Source organism: Trachurus japonicus, chromosome 15, assembly GCF_045865225.1.
Source record: "Trachurus japonicus isolate A0001 chromosome 15, Traja_1.0".
Classification (NCBI taxonomy): domain Eukaryota; kingdom Metazoa; phylum Chordata; class Actinopteri; order Carangiformes; family Carangidae; genus Trachurus; species Trachurus japonicus.
In genome coordinates this window covers 21,470,369-21,493,658 of record NC_140921.1, presented here as the reverse complement: position 1 = coordinate 21,493,658, position 23,290 = coordinate 21,470,369, and the positions used below count along the sequence as shown (strand labels likewise).

The window sequence follows — 23,290 nt, the reverse complement described above, 5'->3', positions numbered from 1 at the left end:
GAGCATCTTTAAATAGCAGCCTGCTGGCACGCAGACGCTTCCTGGTAATTGATCCGTCAATAAATGCAACACTCATTCACTCATGTACTTTTTATTCCAATGGAATATCTTCCTAAACAAAGAGTGTACAGTGCACTTTGTTATCAAGTAACACACCCAAAAAAAGGATAAGAATAAATAGGATACTTTAATATACAATACAATCTCAGTACACTGTGGAAAACAATGACAATAGTCAGTTGGTAAAAGGAGAAAGACAATGACCACAGACATTCAGATGAAATGGTGCTAATGCTAGAAAATGTGCTTTAACAGTGCAAATCAAATGCTTTTTCAGACCTCGGGTCACATGATCATTCGTCATGGCCCCGGGTCCTGACAGGAGGGGAAGACAACCACAGAGAACAGATGAGGAGGTGGTTGCAAAAGCACTTGGTGTAAAAACAAAATGGTATGGATCCTACTCTGCCAGCTTTTGCATATAAAAACCAGACACCAGCACTTCTAGCATTGTGGTCTCTATCAGGAATGTTGAGGATTACTGTTCCTTTAAGCTTCATACAGCCAGTTTAGGACACAGGAAGTTTCTGCTTTGCTTTTGCTTGAGAACTGCTCCAGTGTTTGCAATCCTGAAGGAAGTTTAAAAAAAAACACACACCCTATACCCTTCTGCATTAAAACTTTGCATTACAGCTGTTACCTTCAAGCTTTGGCAGCACCACACACAAATCAGCAGGTTCGATTAACTACCCAGAAAGCAGCCAAGGCTACAGTCTCACTTAACACAATTATAGTCGGACAAAATATACAAGTATCCCACATCTCATCTGCTGGTGAGCAAGCTAAATGCAGAAAACAGGCAAATGTAACACAAAATATGAAACGTGACTGTTTATCTTGGGATATTTCAGCTGGAGGCAAAACAGATTATTATCATTATTATTAATGAGAAAAAGACATGTCGATATATGCATAACAGTGGGATGAGGTGGCCTTGGTTCATCATCATGTGTTCTGGAGAAGGTTTTAACGGTAAACTAGAACGTTTGCCCGATCAGGCAAAAACCTCACTTTTTGAGGTTAATGAAAAAAAAAACCCACACATAATATAACAACGTTTACAGCTTTGTTAATATAACCAGGGCTCTGAGGCGAGCGATTCTTAACACCAGCAGCAGCAGGGATGGTCCAACACACAAACTCACACATACTGTACAGCACATACACCGTTTTTCTCTTCACCCTGGAGAACGCGTGCGCCGTGTGGCTGAAACATCCCAAGACAAAGCCTGATGATGACACACAGTAACCCTGAACATGAATTTTTATACAGTACACCAAATGTAACATGTAAGAATGGACTTAAAAAGGTAGATTTTGCCATAAATACCTGATATACATAATCCCACTTCAATTCCCTATTAAGGCAAATATGCTTTCAGTTTGGGGAGTGCATAAAGCGTCAGTGTCTCTAATAACTGGGTGGGTGCAATTGCATATATATCTACTATATGCTACTCTCCTATCTTTGTCAGACATGCAACGTCAATGTACAACGCTGGTTCAAAACGAAAACCCTCATGATTCATTAGTACAACCATTAGCAGAATAGTTCTTTCAATACATACATCTATCAAAAACAACAACCAGCAGTCGTCTGGTTTACGCGGGGGTCAGCAGTGACAGTACTGGGCGTTCTTTTCAAAATAAGCTGCCACCCCTACCGTCCATACAAAATGCTTAAGGGAAGGCTCTACTGAGGGAACAGTTAAACATACAATACTCACTGTACATATCAACAACCAGGTTACTCTTACTAAGGTCTTGTGTAATTGTTTCTTTAACGGTATACTGTATCTTCTAAAGCTACACTTGACAACATTGATATTACATAGGATAACTACGTACAGCATGTCGTCTGGCTAGTTTCTGACACCTATACAAAAGGTTATAGTTTAAACACAGAGTCGTCCTTTGGGAATCACCAAAAAAAAAAAAAAAAAAGAGGAGAGGAGATTTGGTCGGATTCTACAACAGCTGTTACAGATCGAAGGTTGTTACGAGGTCAACACCACACACGCCAAAAAAGTGACCTGCACATACGGGTGGGGGGGGTTAACACACGGTATGTGTCAGAGTCAGGACTTGGTCTTCTCAACATGCAGCTAACGTTTACCTGGTTTGTTACCGTTAACCTCACATGCAAGCATTGTGGGTAATTAAATAACTCGTCAGACCAAGGACAGTGACATGTTTACATGCACAGAGGTACTTTGGAACTGTATAAGTTTAAAATGTCTTAAAAACCTAAATCTTAGTCATTTGTTTTTATAGAATAGTGAAAATTCAGTTGGATTTATATATTATATCAATTTAGCAACAGTTCTAATAGATTCCCAAAATAATTAAAACATTGAAAACAAATTCAGCCTAAATATTCTCAGATTCTCTGAGACATTTCCATATTATTGGAATTTAGGGAACTGATGTATTGATGACAACTGATTATGAATCCATAACAGTGATGGACTCTATTGTCAATAAGACTGCAGGGCAGAAGGGACACGATCTAAACAAACGCTCTCATAAGAATCAATGAATCCATATTTGTGTGCATGTAAACATGGTCTCTGTCATGTGGAGCTTCAGTGTTTATCTGTAAGTTCTGTACAAGAGTCGGTGTTAATATGGGCGAGTTTAGCTAAAGGGCAAATCGAAGAGCGTGTTTCTTGGCTGTGTGGTGACTCTATGTGCAAGCTTTTGCTACTGCTACCATACAGGAAGTGTCAACACGTTGTACTGCTACAAGGAAAAGCACTAGATCTGAATGATCCTGGTCTGGCACTGTGTAAACATTGCCTTCAGCTCGTTCTCTTGGACCTCGTTGACGGCGTCTGGCTCCGGGCTCTTCTGCACCTTTGCCACGGCGAAGTTGATGCCCTGGGTGAGTCCCGCCTGCGTGAGGCTGGCCACCTGGACCATGGAGCTCTTGATCTTGGCAAAGGGGGACACCACCCGGCTGCCGTTGCTGTCGGCGGGCGACGGGCCGAGGCTGCCCTCCAACTGTGAACCCAGACTCCTCTGAGAGCCTCCCGACGCCGCAGAGCTGGGCTTCTGGACGGTGAGGAGGTTGGAACTGGAGGTAGTGGACTGGACGTCTAGCTGGGATGGCCTGGGGAGCTGGGGCTCCTCCTCCTGCTGCGGCGGCTCGGAGTTCGGCTGCTTGTCCGAGTCTGCTGGGACCTTGTTCTGCACAGGCACCTGGGGTTTGAGCGGAGCTGGCTGTGGATGCTCTCCAAACACCTCGACGGGTTTGGTCTGTGCGTCCTGGACGAACTGGTGGCAGTAGGCATCGATGGGCGTACCAAAGTCAATCAGGATGGCTTCTTCGGCCACCGAGGCGGTGCCTGGAGACTTGTCCTCGAAGACTTGGGAGGCGCTTTCCTGCACTCCGTCGCAGCCCGTGACTCGGATAACGGAGGGAATATTCAGCTCCACGCTGCCGATGGACTGGGAGCGGCTGCCCAGTCGGGGGTTTGATGCTACGATGCCGCAGCTGGGCAGCACATAGTCCACGTTCTCCAAAGAACCAGAGCACGGGGGGTGCTCCGGGTCAGAGTTATACGAATCGGAGTCCGACATTTCAGAGTGCCCGTCACCGATGTCTTTCAGGCCTCCCGCGCCGGGGTTATCTGATGTCTCCAAGCTGCTGTCTGACTTCCACAGGTTGACGTGCATAGTTGGTTTTAGGAAATTGACTTTCACATCGGGCTTGGAGAAGTTGCCCAGCTTTGTCTGTTTCACTTTCTGATTGAGCGAGGAGAATTTGTTGAGGAGGAAGCTTTTGCCTTGTGCCAAGCCAGAGCTCCCCTGGCCCTGATCAGCTGGTTTGTTCTGGATCCCCATTATATCCTCATGAGGTCGACTCTGTCGCCTGGAACAGAGACACAGAGAGGCTGTTGGTTTGCCAGAAACAGCTCTTGTATTTGGTTAAAAGTGAAAAATGTTTATCTTTGTTAACAGTAAGCCATGTGATGGAGACAGATGAATACTTTGTATCCTAACAACAAATTCCTCACCTCTCCAGCTTCTTTTCAACCACAAGCAGGTCCAGCCCTGTGGCCTGTTTCGTTATGCGAAGCATCTCAGCTATGCATTGCAATGTATCTGGAATATGTCACAATGTAAGTCTCAGAGTTTGTCTTTTTACTGCGACATTTAAAGAATTTTTACAACCATATTCTTCCCTACCCTTTCCGTCGTCCTCAGGATTTCGTGTGGCTGCTCTCAGCGTGTGGAAGTAGCCGCTCGTCTCCTCGTTCCTGTAATGCAAACGCATACAGCAGAACTTTGGCTTCCCAAACAGAGTCGGCTCTGGTCCTGCAGAAGAAAACACAACGTATGACATTCATTTTTTGGCCATGTGCTTTTCTTGCATGAATCATGATCAAACACAGACTGTGCTAAAACATTACTGAGAAACTGTTAAGTAGACTTTTGGGAAGTGTCGGGTGACTCAGCGAGTGCACAGGAACCTTCACTTCTCCTTTGAGGCATAACTTCTCACCAATTTCGATCTTTTCCAGACCCTCTAAATTGAGGCGCTGGTATTGGTTGACTTTATCTGCTTCTTCATCGTAGCTAGAGGAAAAGAAATGAACGCATGAGTGAATTCTTAAGAAAAAACGTTTTAATTTAGACACATTTGTGCAAAATCTTCCACAGGTCAGACTTACTAGGCGATGTAGTAGGCTTTGTCTGACAGAAGCAGCAGCACATCCAAATCTTTATTGGTTGCATCAATGAGGCTGGTGGGAGGAAAGAACTGTATCATTTAAGACTGCTTCAGAAACTAATGAAAACTACCGATGCAAGAAAACATGAGTAACTCCTTTGAATTATCTGCATTCATGTGTGCATTCGTCTAAAAATACAGCCAGATCTTCATCTAAACTACAATCATGACCGAACACAACTGACTGTAACTAATAACACAAAACACTGTAATAAATTACTCTGCTAATGACGTCAACACAAGCTAATTGCAGTCAGGAGATATCAATCTGGCCACTGACCTCATGTCACAATTGATGAGGGCCCAGCCACCGTGAAATTTCTCGTCATCCGGCAGCAGCAGCTGCATGTAGGTCTGCAGCAGGAGGCTGACCTGCTCCTGAGCTCCTCTTTGGCTCTCTTTCTCTTTCTCTTCATGCTCCTTCTCTTTACTGAAGATGGAGTACAGGTCCTCAGTCACCGGCAGGCCCATCATTAGGTCTGCAGAGAGAGGGAGGATTGGATTCAAAGGAGACTATCACATGTGTACGTGCACACACATGTAGAGCTATAACATCGCTCTGTTTTTCCATACCAATGACCGCTTGTCTGTAAGCATCCCTAAAACGGTTCAGATAGTAGCGGTTGGCTGAGTTCACGCCGTCCTTCATCACACCGGCCAGTTTCCTCTCCCCTGTCCTGGTGAAATCTCCCTAAAACAGATCAGTGTGTGTTGAATAAACCTTTTTTTCAACAATACTCACCCCTTATTTGTCATTTTGATGTGTTTGATTTACTGAAATACTATAACACTGATGTCTCAGTAGCTTAAAGGGATAGTTCAACTTTTTGGCAAATTGGCCCATCGCCCCTATAGTTTTAGGAGTAGGTTCGTGACCTTTAATTGTCGGTGCAAGTTATTTTTAGCACGGCGGAGTGGAGCGGAGCCACGAGCTGCTCAGAGCTACGCTACGCACGCTAATGGGATTTCTTGGTTTCCCTCATCAAACTCATCAATTACACAATCCACCAACTCCAAAACGCTCTGGTGGACAAGTTGTGACCTGCACATTCACCACGCTATGAGATAATAACGGGCGTTAGTTTGTTTCGTGGTAAATTCATGCAAAACAGCTGATGCGTGTTCCCGTCGGGAGCAGTTTTTCGGCAAGCAGTCTCTACATTTACCTCGAAAACAACTCTGTCTTGTAACATTCCATTATTATCTCGTAGTGTGGTGAATGTGCAGGTCACAACTTGCCCACGAGAGCGTTTTGGAGTTGTTGGATTGAGTTTGATGAGAGAAACCAAGAAATCCCATTAGCCTCCGTAGCCTAGCTCTAAGCAGCTCGCGGCTCTGCTCCGCCGTTATAAAAATAGCTTGCACCGATAATTTAAGGTAACGAACCTACTCCTAAAACTATAGGGATTATGGCAATGGGCCAAATTTGCCAGAAGGTGGAACTATCCCTTAAAACAATGAACTAAAAAACCCACTATGTCAGAGGAATAAATGGCTCACTAAGCAAACACTGATCCAGATGTGGACGGGGCAGTGATGTGGCAGTGATGTTACCTTCAGCGCTGCTGTGCCAGCGTACTGTCTGCTGATGGTGTCTCCATTATTGGCCCACATGATCTGATAAATCTTGTAGCACTTGACAGGCAGCGGCTGCTCTGGAGGCATCACACCCAGTTTCTTCAGCTGCAGGAAGAACAAGACAGATATTTTTGTCCTTGTGCACACCGTTTGCTCCGTCAGTACATTGTGACATCTCTCTCTCATTTTTTTTCGCTGTGTGAAAGGTCAGTCAGCATCCACTTTAATGAGCTTCTAAGTTCGCTCTTGTATTTGCTGATTAAACGCTGGATTTCTACAAAGCTGAGACATTTGTGCTGTGCAGTCTATGTTTGAGTTGACGAGCGGTAAACAGCTTGTTTTCTATCTTTCCTGTTCAGTGTTGCCTGAACATCCAATGTCAGCTGTTACCGTGTGTGTGTGGTCTGATGAGCAAATACATGCAGTTGTCACTAATCCGTTGGACAAACACAGAGTTTAACAGCAGAGACAAGGACTCGTGTCACCAAGTGAATCTGATGAATTACACTGACACCTTTTTTAAAGCACTTTGTAAAATACAACTGATCACTTATGTTATTGTTATGTACATTACTTATATTACATTGTCAAAAATAGAGCTCATGTCAATATACTGCAACACTGTCAGGTATTGTCAGTATATCCCCTGATTAACTATATGGTTATTGCAATTCCGACCAGTAGGAACAGAGATTTCCTTTATGAGCACTAGAGTCAGTTTCTGTACGTGAGAGGAACAATGTAGGTTTCAGATGAAAAACCACAGGAAGAAGTGAACCGTGCTTAGAAAGTATCACCTTCAAGGCTCAGCTGGTGCGTGTACGTACGTCTGTTTCTTTGCCAAAGAAAACATCTCACCTGCTGTTCCATCACAGCCCGAGCGATAGCAGCCTGAACCACGTTGGTCCTGTCAAGACAGTCCATACAGTTGACTCTGAAGATTCCCTCCTGTTTGCAGATGACTCCCGCTTGGTCCACCCTGACAGGAGGACGAGACAAGTCGGAGGATTACATATACTACCGCCTCCTCAGCATTTATTGTTGCTGTTGCTGTCTGTCTCAAGAATAGTGTTCATGTTCACTGCTTCTGCAACCTACCAGGCCCATTTCATGTCAGTGATGATATCAGAAATAGCATCGGTCAGTACTTGTACGTTCTCGAACCTCATACCCCGGCTGAGAGACAGAAACGTAAGGAACAGAAACGGGGAAGTTAATGCATGGTGGGATAGAAATAGATTTTTACGTGCACATTCATGAAGGCGTTTTCACAGCGGAGGAAAGTGTTCCTCTTACCAGTGCTCGTGGAAGTCGAATGAAACGTATGTGAGGTTGGAGTTGTTGTAGAGCAGGACTTGCTTCAGATACGCGTCGCCGATCAGCTTCTCTCGTCCGCCTTGGTCCACCAAGTTAATGATGACCTGCAGAGGGACAATTCAGAGCGCCGTCATTTAGAGTTGTGGGGAACATGAACTGTGTCCCTCTGTGAGCCGCTCCAGTGGAAACACACTGAGATGCTAAATGTCAGAGAGCAGACCGATGAGTCAGCATGTGGAAGGTTGACAGTTTACCTCTTCACACAAAAGGCCAATAAGTTTAGTTTTTCAAAAGCTTAAATAACATAACAGCTACGTACCAGCATTTTAACAGCAACATTATAGTCAAAGACAATTTTTAATATAGTCTGACTGAATACATTTTCAAATGTAAGTGGTGTGAGATGACAGTGGTGGGATAATGGGAAAAATGTCACCAGTGTCAGTCAGGGTTCTCTCAGTTTAATTCCCCAACCACAGTGGTGATGAATTCAAAATGATCTTAACACATGACTGTACTGGTGCATTCAAGTAGTTCATAAATATGTTAATCACATACCCAAGCATTCAAATGGTGACTCACCTGCTTCTGGTAGAGTTTAAGCTGTTCTTCAAAGTGAGCAGAAAAGTAAGACATGGTCTCCTTCTCCCCTGAAACATATGGAGAAAAAAAAAAAAAAAGATGGCAATGATTTACAACTAACTGATTCTGGGTAAAAATGTCATAGTCAAGACATCGTGTTTGTGGCTTTGAAGAAAAGAGAGTAAGTACCGTAAGTTTGTATGTTTTAATTCACAAAAGGATATAGCAGTCTGATCAAATCCAATTCATAATTTTCCCCCGAATCCCAGTTAGTAAAAATTAAAGTGCCGAGCAAGAACAGTAACACAGCCATGTTCAAATACACTGCAGTGATGAATAAAACACTGGTGCTGGATCAAATGTCCTTTTCAAGGTACAAGTATATAAACCCTGGAGGAGCAAAGTCTATTATCCTCAAACAAAGGCTATGAAAAACCCCTCTCTGTGGGAATATATGCACGATAATGTAGCTGTGCTGACCTTTCTCCAAGCGTGGCCGCGGATTGTAGCGGTACCCTGCCTGGCTCCAGAAGACCGGCACAGAGCCACGGGACTGCACAAAGGACAGAGTGTGGCTGTGCACGTGGATCAACTGCTCGGTCTCCACATAGTTGGCCACATGGCCGTCCGTGTCCACTCCTCTGCGCTTGTACCGCATCCCTTTGGGCAGAGAGATGACATCGACCGCTCGGATTATTCACAATCAGATCAAAACTTAATTGTCTCCCACGCTATTATTATTCCAAGCTTTTTGTAAAAGAAACCCTTCCTGTGCTTTGAGCTGACAGTAACTCGCTGTACCTGCGCGGTGGCGACTGCGTCTGGAGATCAGGGCCACGGTGAAGCGAGGGTGGATGTCATCGACGCATGTGACCTCCTGCGGCGGGGTCTCGGGGCTGCTCCTGTCCTCGTCAGACGTCTCGTTGTAGTTCACCACCAGTTCCTCCACTTGTACAAAGCCCTGGATGATCGGTATCACCCAGAAGTCGACCTCTGGCACCTGGAACAGTCAAAGAAAAAAAAAAACTCAGCAGGACAAGATTAAAATGCTCCCTGCCAGGCTGATAGGGACACACTTTGCATCCACTAAGTATCCAGAGTGGATAATCCTTCATAACTCAGAGCCATTATCGCTTCTATTCACTGAGTATTTTCATACTCCTCTCATAAAGCTCTGGTAATTATCAGCACATACAACTGCTGCACTTTCACAGTCAGCTAGCTACACAGTCTGAGCTGACCGTTTTAAAGAAACACTGCACCAGAATTTGAAAGGAGGACAAAAAAAGAGTCAAAAGTGGCTATTTATTCAATTCTTACTGTAGTAATAGAAACACAATAATAAACAGAACCGGTCTGTGTTTACCTGAAGGTCAATGAGGTCTTGGATCATGTGTTTATTCCAGAAGAAGCGGTCATCCACCTTGAAGAGATTAAAAGTACAATCAGTCACTTGTTAAGTATTTCATTCATTTTATCTTAACTGTTCATCATTGTGTGACGCTGTCGTCATGGCCACGCCTCTCGCTTTGAAGGATTCCTTCATGGATGCATCGCGTTAACAATCAGGTATTCTTTTTATCGATTGGAGTAAAGCACTACAATTATTCTATGTGCTGACGGTGGCTTATAATAAATTTAATACATTTATTTATAGAGCACTTTCCATCAAAGTGCATTACAGAGGTTATAAACAGCAAAAAAGCACAAGCAATCACAAAAAATATAAAAACTGTTTCAATGAATAAATAAATAAAATATTAGAAATAAAATATAGCTGAAACACATTCCTTCCTTCCCCCACATTAAGAAAGAAGACTATGTATGTGTGAGTGTCGTCATTCTGTTTGTTCTGCTTCTCTTCAAACCTGTTTCCATAGGGGTAAGCTGGTCTTCTCTGAGTCTCCTTGACGCTGCACACTGTTTGTCAGGTCGTACGTCATGCTGTAGTAGAAGGAGTCGGAGTCCATGAATATCTTGTACAGCTCATCCAGCAGCCGCCTCTCCAGTCGCTCCTTCTCTTTGTTTTCCTTGACCTGGAAGGCAGGGGAATACTGGAATGGGTGGGTGGATAAGAAAGAGCAGTAAGATGACGAAGCAAAAGAAAGAAAACCCTGCGAGGACCTTAAAGCCTTTAAAAGCGGGAAAGTAAGAAAAAGGGAATGTGCGGTTTTGAAGATGACAGAATATATATATTTTCTAAAAAAGTGTATGAGACAAAAATACCTTTTTCTTGATGGGGACAGCAACATTAGATTTGATCTGACTAAAAGTTTTCATCAAAAACTTTGACTCATCAGGAGACTGGGCCAGTTTCTCTGGTTTGTCGATTCCAAAGTGATGCTTCTTGCAAAGCTGAAAAACAGAAACCTGTGTCAAATTATGCAGTTACACAGATATAATCAACATGACAGTGATATTTAGAAAATAGAGTTAGAGAGAAGTTTATAAGATTTAGGATAATAACCAAGTTTGGTACCACCTCCAAGCTCTAAAACACAAACCATCTTGTAGAACAGTCTGTGAAATTCAATTTGTGATGCTGGAACTTGATAAAAAAAAATTTAGAAACATAAGCTTCTACCCACTACTACTAGATTCAGCTACAAACTACAACAACTACAATGTTACGATTCTCATGTTTCTGGACAAATGCAGGAAACAATCTCCCAACTACACTGATCTATAGGATTTCTAGGCACAAACCGGGTGGAGTGACTCTACTGCCGTACCCGGACAACGTCTAACAGGACGGGGTCTAAAAGCTCATCCAGGAACAATCAGCCTTGTCTGTATTTACTCACTTGAAAATATCCTGTCTCACCATCCATGAAGCTCCCCTGAAAGACTCAAATCTTAGCCACAGGCAACTTCCTTTGAGATCTATTACAGCAATTTCATGCCTACAGTCATTTTTTTTTTACTCTAACTGTGTGGGTGAAATAAAACAGATCTTTTAAGAAAACAAGGGAAAAAAGAGAGATAACTACGTCTCATTTCACGCAACTATCACTTCATCTACAGGATGAATCATGTGCTGACGCATACGGCGAGTATTCATGGTTACACAGAAAACAATTTAGGATCCTCACAAGTAGTCTTATAATGATTGTCAAGGGGGACGAATGCGGTGATTAAAACACAACTGAGTGGCTCCTGTCTCTCATTTACAGTACGAGCATGCACACCTCCAGCTCCAGCTCCTGCGGCTCTTCGTCAGACAGAGGAATGACAGCTATCTTGGTGATCTTGTAGACTTTGTGGTTGCCCGGTAATTGGCCGACCAAAGCTTTCTGGCGGATTAATACGAGGCCGAGAGGAAGATCTGCCAAGAAGAGAGAGAAAGGGGGGTTGAGGGGGAGTTGCGTCATGGGTGCAGAATTCCTCACATTCTGAAAGGTGCGAAGAAACCAGCTGCACACCAGCCATAAAACACAAGACATCTGGTAAATAAATATTTAAATCATGGTGATCGGTCTGATTTATCAGAATTATACATATACAGTATCTTCCTGTGATGGGCATAATGTGAAACATGAAAGTGCGCAATAAATATAATGGAATAAATAGTCATGTTCATGGATACACACTGTTGGGTTTTTGAAATCATGTGTCCATGTCCATAAGTTTATTTTATAGAAATAAACTTTCTGATGATAGGATAGATGGGTGGCAATATTTTATTTATTTTATTTTATCTATCTCTGTTACTGACATGATGGCAAAATGTATATTTTGTGTTTCTGTTGAAAACCAATAAAAAGTTGTTTACAAAAAAAAAGAGAAAGAAAGAAACTTTCTTTTCCTTTGTATTATAGAAAAATACATAATGAGGCAACTTTTTTTAAATCAATGTTGGATTATAGTGACATTTTCTACATCCTGCCCCAGCTCCCGGACTCAATTTATCACTCTGTGGTAAGATTTATTACTGGAGTTAGTTATAACACACATCACTGTGACCTCTATGCCGGGGTTGAGTGGCCCTCCCTCCTACAGAAAGGCCTGAAAGACTCTGGGTTTTATTTATTTATAAAGCTCTTATTGGTCTTTACCCCTTACATTACTTCACTGCTTTCTTTTATGTGGCTTTTATCAAACACAGTCAGGTGGTTGGATCCAGTTTTTTTCTTATTGTGCAGCTGTAACATGGAACAACTGTGAACGATTAATCAAAAACTTCACTTTAATCATGAGCCTGACATTTTAAAATCTTAAATTACATTGCACATTGCTACCAGATGTTCTTGTTTTAGCTGGTCTCATCTTTATTCTAATTTTTTTTTCATCATTGTAGATGTTTTATTTATTGTGTTTTTTTGCTTTGTATTTCTCCCTTTTCAATGTTATTTGTTTGTTAGTTTGTACTCCCTGACAGTTTTTTTTGTATAAGCTCTAAACTGTTGTTTCTTGTTTCTAGGAGCTTTTAATTTATCCTCTGCTCGGCTCCACTGCAAATGAGTTTGCTGCCTCGATGTATTCCCAAGTTAAAATAAAGCCTGAATGAATGAATAAATGAATTAATTTCTTCACACCTTTGCTTCTGAGTAAGAAATGTTCTGGACAAGCACCGGATGGTTTGCTAACTCAAATGTTCAAAAATGTGTCTGTGTGTCTACTCACCTGTGTGAAGCTGGATCTTTCCAATGACGCCTTCCACCAAACCCAAACACACTGGATTCCAGGCCAGCAGCAGGTCTGTCGCTGCAATAAAAACACAGAGATGAAACATGAGAACAGGGATATGTAGTAAGACAGCTCAGCTAGGTAGGCTTTGGGTAAGAAGCAGCTATGATAAAATATGATATATGTACATGCCATGGCCTCTTTCTCAATTAAAGGCCTCAAGTTATCTCATTCGTGAGAGCAGGAAATAGCTCAATGTTCACACTGACAACTTCAATAATCTCCTAAATGTGAGAGAAGACCATGACGGTCATGGCTGGTTGATTTTCTATTTCCAGTTTCAAACTAGAGTTTTACAAAACCACAAACAACCTACAAACACTCTGATGACATGGTGCAGAGCTAATATCTGTGGTAAATACAGTAAATAACCGGTAAAGGGAGGGGTCTAACTAAACCAGTCATAGGTCTGTAACCTATATGGTGGTTAATCCACGAAGAGAAAACTGGCACAACGACATTTACTAACATTTTTGAACAGTAGCAAAGTTTGAAGTCACTTATGGCAAAGCACAAACTCTGAGACTGAGGGGGAAAATTGAAATTCTTTGCATTGGTGATGGATCGAACATCATGGTGGAGAAAATTGGAAAAATGTGAAAGGTGTGGCTAAGGGTGGAGAACAGCTTCACACAATGATTCTTCCTGTTCCATGAGCCAGAGGACGAAGGGAAACGGCCGTGGAGGCCAGGCCAGGAAAGGTCTCGCAGAGAAAAACAAAAAAAAGTAATGCCACAGCTTCTACACTCTGGATGAGTAATACTGTGAAAGTACTTGACTGTGTGCTTGAGAGAAGAGTGGAAACCCAGTGAGGAGTGGAAACCCTTTTTCCAATTAAATAATGAAACAGTGGTGCAACTGAAAACCTGTTCAGGATGGCTGCACAGCCATACAACTTCAACAGGATAACAGGATAACACACACAGGTCTAATGAAACTCTTCCTTTGCTGTGAGCCGTCCTTTTACTTTATTATATATAATACCCAGAGTCCACGGTATTTCATTCACTAGCTCTAACACTTTGTCACAGCTGTGGGCAGCAGCAGCACAACTCAACTTCTGCAATGTAACCGAGGTGTAATGACAGAAGCTGCTACACAACCCACAGTGACACAAAACATGCAGGTTTCAACTTGTAGCCTACTCACTGTGCTGTGATATCAGTGCTCTTACAGTTTATTATTACTCACCACATTAGAAACAGCACCTCTACCAAGATGTCATAAGTAAAGCACATGGTATGTACTGTAAAGCTGTTTTGTTAGTTTTTTCGACCCTTTTACAGTCATGGTCTATGTCTGTTTGATCTAAAGAGGAGCTGAAGAGTCACATTTACCCTTCAGGAGGTAACATAAGAAGCTAAGGGAGAACTTTGGAGCTTGTCTGAGGGTGTTGGCACTCCCGGAATAAAAAGCTAGGACGATGACTTCAGGACATAGGAATGGCGCATCCAGCATTTTAATGGCTTATACCCTTTTGTTTTCCTGCCACTGGACAGTTAAATAGTCGTTAAATGATAACGACAACGTTTACAACACAGACGACCGAGTGAGTGATAGGGGCAGACTGGACTGGACTCCTGGTTCAGTATGTGGTGATATAAGCAGCAGTAGAATAATGTCTGTCAGCTCTAAACAGGGCAGGAAACAAACACACACACAGCTTTTATATGGCTCTGACAGGGAGAGAAGCCATATGTTAGTGTGAGGTGAATGGCCGGCTGCGGTGGACAGAGAGCTGTCACCCGGCCGGCAGCGGACTGGACCTACCAGGTCTGACCGTCATGGTCCCATCTTTCCGGCTGCACCACAGCGCGCGGTCGCCGCTCTGGAGGATGTACTCGTCTTTGGCTTGAAACAGCTCCATTTTCTGTCCCTTCGCCTAACACAAAGATAATAAAGCAACCGGCTGGGTTTAGCAGCGGCAGCAGCCTCGGCACTGCTAATTATCAACTTCCACGTCTCGGAGGTAACTGTAGCTTAGCCACGGCTAGCTCCTGTCTCTCTCCGGGGCTGCGCGGCTACGGGAGCAGCTAGCTGCCCAGAGAGCTAGCTGCAGCAGCAGCAGCGGCGGCGGCAGCGGCGGCGGCGGCAGCTGGGGGCGCGTCGGGTCCGGTTAATCCACATCTACGCATGATGATTATCAAATTCGTCTTCTACTGGAGAGGCATCCCTTCCCACGGGCATGCCGGACAGTGGGAGGGCAAAAACACATCAACGAGCAAGTAAAAGTGCTCCTTGTAGGCAGCTGCTGGTGGTGTGAGGCGCTCAAGACGTAAGCGACTGTTTCCTGCTCCAAACAATGACACGTGACCTGCGGCTGAGCCGTCATCACCGGTGAGTCGACTACAGGTACTAGATGAAAACATCCAGCATGGCAGCAGAGTAATTATTAACAAGGCTACATTATGTAAATATATGTTGAAGAGTGGAAGGATTTGCTTTCATGATCTATATTTTGAGTCCTTCTTTTATTAGTTTTCCCCTTTATTTCGGTGTCCTTTTTTGTATTTAAAAAACAAACTGAAAATGCCTTGTGTCCCATGCCTTTGTATTGTACACTATTATGCTGCATTTTCTTGAATAAAATGACTACAATTTTTTTGTAGTAGGCCTACTAAGCAGTGTCTCTTCTTCACTGACAGCAAAGTAAAATGACTTTTTAAATTAGTGGATCATATATAAATCGACAAATCAAAAAGAATTGAATCACTGCTCTGATGTAACAGGTTGGGATCATTCTCATGTATAAAAAGAACAAAATGCAGCCCACCACTCATGTCTCCACCCACATGGGAATAATAAGGGCACAAACATGTTGTCAGTCATGACTCAGTGGGGCCTAAGGGAAGAGGCAGAGAGCAGCTGACCTCACAGTCATGACTGTTAATCTCAGCAGTGAAAACCACCAGGCTCAGACTGGGTCAGGGCCAAACAGGGAGCTCAAACACTCATGCATGTAACAAATGAATTTCTTTAGTAGGTAGTAGACATATGCACCTACAGTTCAGGTTTAGATGTATGCACACAATATATAGAGGTTAACTGATTAGTGAGAGAATCAGCTGAGACTGGTAAAGGCATGCTTAAAATAAAACATGCCCTGTATTCTAAAGACCTAATAACCTACTCCTTGCTAACCCTTCCTAGCAAACTGTAGTAAGCATTTAAAATAAATTAATCACTGACTGATAAATAATAAAGAATAATTGTTAGTCGCAGCCCTAAAAATAGTAAATAGTTTAATGATAACTTTTCTCCCAGAATAGGCAGACAATACAAAGCTAGTATTGGATTCCTCAAAAAATAATAAATAATGAATAAGACTCAGTCTCAGACTTTGCAGAATTTATGGAAACCCAAATATTAGGCAAAATCCATGTCAAATACAATTTATTTTCAACCATACCAACACGATTGATTGCTTTCAATACATCAGCCTGCTACTGTGATCAAGACTAAGCCACAATCCATAATATGTAAAGGTGTGTTACACACCTTACAGATGGCTTATGGTTGTACTACAGTGATAAGTTACTACACAAACAATTAGGGCAATCAAAAAAAGTACCTTTGAAAAAAAAAATACTTTGAAGTGTTCTTCACTCCTGTGTGAATTGGGCATTTTCTCACCATTGGTATTTTTTAAGGCTTTTAGGCCATTTGTGTGTTAGTGTTATTACAGATTGTGGCTTTGGTAGTTATACAAAGACATTCTGACAATCATTTTGTCTGATTCCTAACGAGCACTAAGTGCTGATTGTCTCACATCTCAAGTAAGATACAGCATCTCACCTCCATTTGTCATCACACATTCATAAATGTACCAAAATACAATATAATGATATAAATACTGATAGTGTTTTGAAATAACAAGTAAACCAATGCACATACAAACACTCTAGCACATCAATCAAAACCTGTGTAACTGATATATTTAAAACGAAGTGTTGCTGAATTTTCAGCATGATACATTTCAACGATGGCAAAGTGCAAAGATGGCAAAATCAGTAATGCACCAAAAAGCAGCATCTAATAAAACATATTCACTGTGTTGTGTGATAAAGCAGCTCCAACATGGCCATGTGGCCATAAAAAGGGGGGAAATGCTTTTCATGTTGACCGAGTTCTGCAGTGAGCTCTCTTTCAAAGCCCCCGATGTTTGCACTCGTGTACGAACTGAAGAGCTGACTGGATTAAGAAAAGCTCCATACAATATTTGATCAAGACAAAAGGCAACTACACATAACATTTCTTAAGAAAATATTTCTTGTTTTCTTCCATTCATTGATAAAGGCCTCTTATTCAAACTTTAAATTGACTATAAATTGTTGTCAACACCTCGATCATGACAGCTGTCTTGTTATGAAGACATTGGCACAACATAGAAGGCAACAACATTGGCTTGAAAAAACACAATTGCACTGAATTACCAATAATGTGCTGAATGGCGGGAAATACCAACACTGTTAATCAATGCATGCAACTTCCACAAATGCTGTAGACAGAGCAAGAGGAGAGTCGGCAGACTGGTTGACTCTCACATATGCAGCAGGTTTATCCCTCTCTCCTCTTGATTATGAAGTGTGCAGTCATTATGATATCTCCTTGGCCATCTCAACGTTCTCCTTGGTGAACATGCTGGGCTCTCCCTTCTGCGTCTGGTTGTCTCCCTCCATGGCGGTGTCGTTAGCAGGCTTGGCTGGCTGTTCCTCCAGTTGCTCCAGTGCTTCCAGTATGGTCTGTACGCGACGGACTCCGTCCCGTCTCGCCTGCCGTACGTCTACGCGACCCTCTGGGTCGACCGAGTCCAGCGCTAAGAGCTCTTTGGTCAGCAGTTCCTCCAGTAACAAGTACTTCTTATCATTCTTCTTTCCATCAAAACATCTCACTTCATGCTCCAGTTTAGAAACCCGTCCAACTATCTGCTGCACCTTCGCCAAGCCTGGGTGGACTGGGCACTGCGCGGCCTGTTCGGGTTCTACTTTTACAGGCGGGACCTCGGCGGGGGCAGCCGCCACGTCCTGGGCTTCTGGTCTTGGAGGTATTTGAACTGTGATATCCGCTGTGTGTTGTTGTGGTTGCTCTGGTTTCTGGGGAGGCTGGAACTGCTGCTGTGGCTGTGGCTGTGGCTGTGGCTGCGGCTGCGGCTGCTGCGGCGGTGGCGGCTGCTGCGGCGGTGGCGGCTGCATTTGCGGCTGCTGCGGCGGTGGCTGCATTTGCGGTTCGGGCTGCTGAGGCTGCGGAGACATCTGAGGTGGCGACTGGTGGAAGTGTAGCGGCTGCTGGAAGTGTTGTGACTGCTGGAGAGGCTGAGGCTGCTGGAACTGCTGAGGCTGCTGAGGTGGAGGCTGCTGGAAGTGTTGAGGTTGTTGAGGCTTTGGGATGTCAGCTTCAATGTGCAACGGCTGAGGGATCTGCGTATGCTCTGGTTTCTGCTGTGTGCTGTGCTGTTCCTGCTCCATTCTCTGCGGCGGGTCTCTTGTGATGATGTGCTGTTGAACCTTGGGAGTTAAAGAGAAATCATTAGCAAGTGTCACAATCTATAACTAACAGGTGCATCTCAATAAATTAGAATATCATAGAAAAGTTTACTTATGTCAGTAATTAAAGGGACAACAAGGAGTTTGTATTTGGTTATAAAAGAGTCTCATATTAATGTGGATGAATCTACGTTACCCACACCTGTTAATGGGTCAGTTTTCAATATATCATTTTGTCTTATAGTTATTTAGTGGTCGGCTCTCGCAGCATTTCCTACTTTCGGTTTTCGCGGACGCTGCCCGGCGGGTCATGGGAATAACGCCACCGAATCACCATTTATAGTCGGAACTATGATGGTATCTGATCGTCTTCCAACCTCCGACTTTCATTCTTGATCAATGAAAACATTCTTGGCAAATGTTTTCGCTTTCGTCCGTCCAAGAATTTCACCGTGCACGCGGAGGCTCATAGGAAATGTAGTGTGAAAATAGGCTTTCCAAAACCCCTCGTTGTCCCTTTAAATTCAAGAAGTGAAACTACTACACAAATGACAACACAAAGAAGATCAACTACCTGTGGTCTCTCTCCAATCACCTGTGTTACAATGGGTGACTGGCTTCTAATGTGAGGTTGGAGGTGAATGGTAGCAGGGTCCCGATGCTGGGTAAACAGTATGGGAGAAGCCCTTTCCCGGGGGGGCTGCATGGCTGCAGAGTAGCCGGGCCATTCGTCTGCCTGAAGGCGGTGGTAGGGCTGCTGGTGCTCCGAGTAGGGGACACGCTGGGAGTAGACGGAGGGATTTAACTGAGCCTGTGTTTGTGTTTGACCTCCTCCACCCTCGTGGATCACGGGGATAGGGATGTAACCTGCTTGAAGACCGGTGCTGCTGGGCCGTGGGGGTTGATGATGCGGGACAGTGTATACCTGAAAAAAAAAAGATCAAATTAAAACAGTGAACATTTTTAGTATTTGTCTCCAATCCGCCAATCGTTTCAAAACAAAGTCCTACCTCTGATGTTTGTGAAACAGGTGAGACGACCTTTCCGGGATCAGCTGAGCAGCCGTCTGAGGGTCCGTGTAGAGGGGATCTGGGCCTGCAGTGGAGCACTGGTGTCGGGGAAGGTGTCCGTCCATCTGTCCGAATACTCTGTGCCATAGACGGCTGGATGTAGGAATAACATGGATGCTGCTGCTGCTTCAGCTCCGCGCCTTCGTGGAAGACCGGGATGGGAACGTAACCTGGGCGGAGGATGGGGTGCTTCATCTCCCTCACAAAGGTCTTCTGTGTCTCCAGAGGGCTCGGTTCTGGTGGTATGTTAGGTCCATTCGCTGAAACCTCTCTCACCTGAAACATAACCAGTAATACAGTATATTGATATGATTTCACATTTTAAACAATTGATGTCAAGATCCTTGTCTCATCTTTTGCGTTACATACACAACACAGTTAGATGACGTTTAGTTTACATTTTGGGTGACTTTTAGGTCCATTTTAGGTTCCTCTATTTAACCATAAAAACAGTTGACAGACAATGTTAGTGAGTTAGTGTGGTCTTATTTACAATAGACACAACAAACTTGGCTGTCACTATTAACACTAACCTTCATTCACTCTGGTTTAGTATTCTTCTATTTCTATTCTATACTCTATTTTTGCCAGATCATTGGCTTGTTTAATTTTTTTTTTTTTTACCAATTAGAGGTTATAAACAATTATACAGCTAAAAAAAATGATTGAATATTGTTGAGTAAAAGTTGTAACTTTTCACTTTTATGTAATAAATTATTAAGCGTATGTGCTTAATGATTTAGATTTGAACTAAGTCCATCCGAAACACAACTTAACACCAACCTAGAGGTGTTTTATTGGAAAGTGTTCTCAGTCATGCAAAGGTTATAGGTTGAAACATGACATTTCCACAGAGTGATGCCAAAAGTATCACCTCGTTGAGGATTTGATGAATGAAAATAACTTTTTTTGATTAACAGGGACTCCAGCACATTTCCAGTCAGACAACTGCTGTGTTTTCAGTTTCACATTTTTCTCCAGAGAGTGACATCTATTTGGATTACCACACACGATTGTGTGGCGCGCCCTCCATACAAACATGATATGAGCTAATCACCATTATGTCAGACAGAAGGGGAGGGGGGGGGGCTTCTTCTCCTCCACCCTTTGCAAAAATTCACCAGGAAGAGTCAATATAATTTTTTTTTTTTTTTTTTTGCTTTAACTTTTAACAGTGGATAACTGGATTTCTTCATAGTGACAGTCTTCTATGACCACACCTAGTCTGATGAGAAACAGCACAAACCATTCTGATATATCAGACAGGCTACATAAGAATCAGAGTGGAGAAAAATCCCAATGAGGCTCCCACTATTGCAGGAAAAAATAATCACAATATCACAGGGAATAATACTTTTGGCGATAAATTATAAATAAGGCATCACATGTGTCAAACACTGCAGGGCTAATGGTGTACGTTTCCATTTGCAGTAAAAACGTTTTTTCACTTTTTATTCCCATAGTGTACACAGTGTGACTGGACACCTGCCACTGACAGCTACAGAGAGGTGTGAGCAACAGGTCAACTGGTAGTTCAGCACTCTGCCAGTCATATATTTGAAAAGTGGTCAAAGTTTTGTCTTCAGCCATTTGTGAGCAAACACACACAAAAAATCCTTACTGAACAAAAAAAACAACCTCTGCATTTATATGTAAACCAGTAGGTAGTAGAGGCAAAAAGTTATGAAATAGCTGTGAACGACCCTTTGCCCTCTGCCATTTCAGTATGGGACACCGCACACTGCCAGCAGCACCATTGCACCAATTTTATCCCCTGACAGCTGTGTCTTTCTAGTAGATTCGTCGGGACCCTAACTTTGGACAACAGTGGCTAAAGACTAGTACCAACTGGCAGCCGTGTGAAGCTCACTTTCAGCTCCACGGGTTTTCCTCTACAGACCCCTCTCTCTCTCTCCCTCTCTGTTTTCACAGCGTGTGTTATATTAAATAGAGCTGAATATGACAGGCAGCCTCAGCCATGCAGCATGAACCAACCAACGGGACCTGCCTCAATCCATGTAAGGGAAAAAGTTTAATATGAGCAGGCAGCAGGACGTCGCAGTGTTTTCCGCCACGTTATTATTAAAAAAAAAAAAAAAAAAAATACACTGGACGTTCATCATAGACTAGTCCTTTTACACATTATGCTGCAGCAGGGTGAGTCATTGAGTAATAATAGTATTAGATGATGACACGGGAACATAACGGGGTTGATCACCCGTTATAATAAGCTTATGAGCTGTCTGTGTGAGGGGGAGGCGGCGGTGCCAAACAAGGCCTATAGACATAGTCAACAAGACTAATATAACAGTGATGTAGCTCAACGCCGGTGCTGCTTTAACAACATATCGGAGGCACAAAAACACGCACCAACGCAGTGGTTGCGGAGTTGTGCGGTTCGTCAGCAGCAGCCACCCGCAGACGAGACAACTTTACGCAGCCGCTCTCTATCTCTCTCTCTGTCTCTCTCTGTCTGTTTCTGTCTGTTTCTCTCTCTCTCTTACCTTCTTCGTGTCGTGTCTCGGGTCATTCCAGGTGGTCGTGCGGTTGTTGTGGTCCACAAAAAATGGCCATCCCGTCTGCGGGTCAATTTTCACCTCCCAGCCGAGCGGCAGCGGCTCGTTGTCGTTATTAGCCATCGTCAGTATCGGCGGCGACTGTGCCTTCATCATGCCGTTCATGTTTCGAGCTGCTGTCGAGTACTGAGACATTTTATACAGGCGACGGACGCTTTAAAGATTCCTTCAAGTGACGTGGGAAAAGTGGGCTGGAAGTTTCTCGAAATAGCAGGGTTAGTGTCGGGGGCGGACAGCGCCGGGTACGGTGGCACGGGCTCTGAGACTGTTATGTCGCAGACCCCCCCCCGCCCCCCAACATAGACACACACTTGATCTCTGCTCTCTCCCTCTCTCTCGTGTTAATATTTTACCTAATTTTCCTACTTTCCATCGACTTCTCCGGGTGTGTGCTGCAGCTGCTGACTGGGAAACCTTCACCGTCGACCCCCAGTTGACCCCTAGCTGTGGCCCTGGCTGGACCCCCAGTTTGAGAGCCATTATGTTAGTCAGACAAGGGAATCCCAAAGCCTTTGCACGATAACATATTTCCCAAATAGATGTACTCAAGACTCCCACATCATGATGAATCTCGTCCAAGGGAACTCAGTCTGGGTTCTGCTGTGATTTTTGGTACACATTGCATAATAGCCGTGGTGCTGCTGTGATACAGAGTGGGCACAGTGACAGCTTTAATGACAGATCTTCCCTGATCACAGGGGTCACTCCAATTCATCCCATCCCACAAGGGAAATGATAGTAAATTATTAGAGTCACTCTCACTTGGATGGACATGGTCTGAAACCACTAGGCCTACAGGTAGTATTTTTTTTAGAGTGATGCTCACACCAAGTCCAGACTTTTATAGTTCAAGACAATTGATTACTGTATTTTGGGGGGCCCTGAAAATGAGAAGAGAATTGATAATAAACAAAAATAGACTGTAGAGCTCATTTCTCTAAAGACAAAAACAAATACCATATCATCTTTCCACATCCCCAAGACCAGGAATTTGTGGAGGGGTGTCAGGTCTATAAATATTTTCCATCAGGAATATTATGAAGATGTTTCTAGGCTTTTGATGCCGTACAATGTAGAAGATACATAATGAATCATATAAACCAGATTTAATTGGTGGATCATCTTTTTAATCCTGTTGTGTGTGTACTAGTAACAAAAACACTTTTCAAGGTGATAATTACATATATTATATTGTATTTATTT

At 43.3% G+C, this 23,290-nt stretch overlaps 2 protein-coding genes across 5 annotated transcripts; both read right to left on the bottom strand.

Annotated features, from left to right (window-relative positions):
- Nucleotides 1–168: 168 nt before the first annotated feature.
- inpp5f (inositol polyphosphate-5-phosphatase F) lies at nt 169–15,273 on the bottom strand. Of its 4 annotated transcripts, none has more exons than XM_085800475.1 (21): nt 14,729–15,273; nt 12,896–12,976; nt 11,461–11,597; nt 11,077–11,112; nt 10,499–10,627; nt 10,141–10,326; nt 9,639–9,695; nt 9,074–9,272; nt 8,753–8,932; nt 8,273–8,340; nt 7,670–7,794; nt 7,472–7,549; nt 7,232–7,352; nt 6,350–6,478; nt 5,369–5,486; nt 5,076–5,274; nt 4,737–4,808; nt 4,568–4,641; nt 4,252–4,380; nt 4,080–4,167; nt 169–3,934 (listed from the first exon to the last, which is right to left on the bottom strand). In XM_085800475.1, exons 1-21 carry the CDS (start codon nt 14,823–14,825, stop codon nt 2,818–2,820), a joined length of 3,420 nt encoding a protein of 1,139 aa, XP_085656601.1. In that variant the 5' UTR covers nt 14,826–15,273; the 3' UTR covers nt 169–2,817. The 4 variants fall into 4 exon arrangements, with proteins under 4 accessions (XP_085656601.1, XP_085656602.1, XP_085656604.1 ...); XM_085800476.1 differs by having other exon boundaries at nt 10,141–10,308; XM_085800478.1 differs by lacking the exon at nt 11,077–11,112.
- A 1,018-nt stretch (nt 15,274–16,291) lies between these two features.
- On the bottom strand, nt 16,292–22,968 carry bag3 (BCL2 associated athanogene 3). Its single transcript, XM_085800454.1, has 4 exons — nt 22,016–22,968; nt 19,452–19,787; nt 19,016–19,366; nt 16,292–18,462 (listed from the first exon to the last, which is right to left on the bottom strand). The coding sequence occupies exons 1-4, from the start codon at nt 22,220–22,222 to the stop codon at nt 17,554–17,556; spliced, it is 1,803 nt and encodes a 600-aa protein (XP_085656580.1). The 5' UTR covers nt 22,223–22,968; the 3' UTR covers nt 16,292–17,553.
- Between the last annotated feature and the right edge of the window lie 322 nt (nt 22,969–23,290).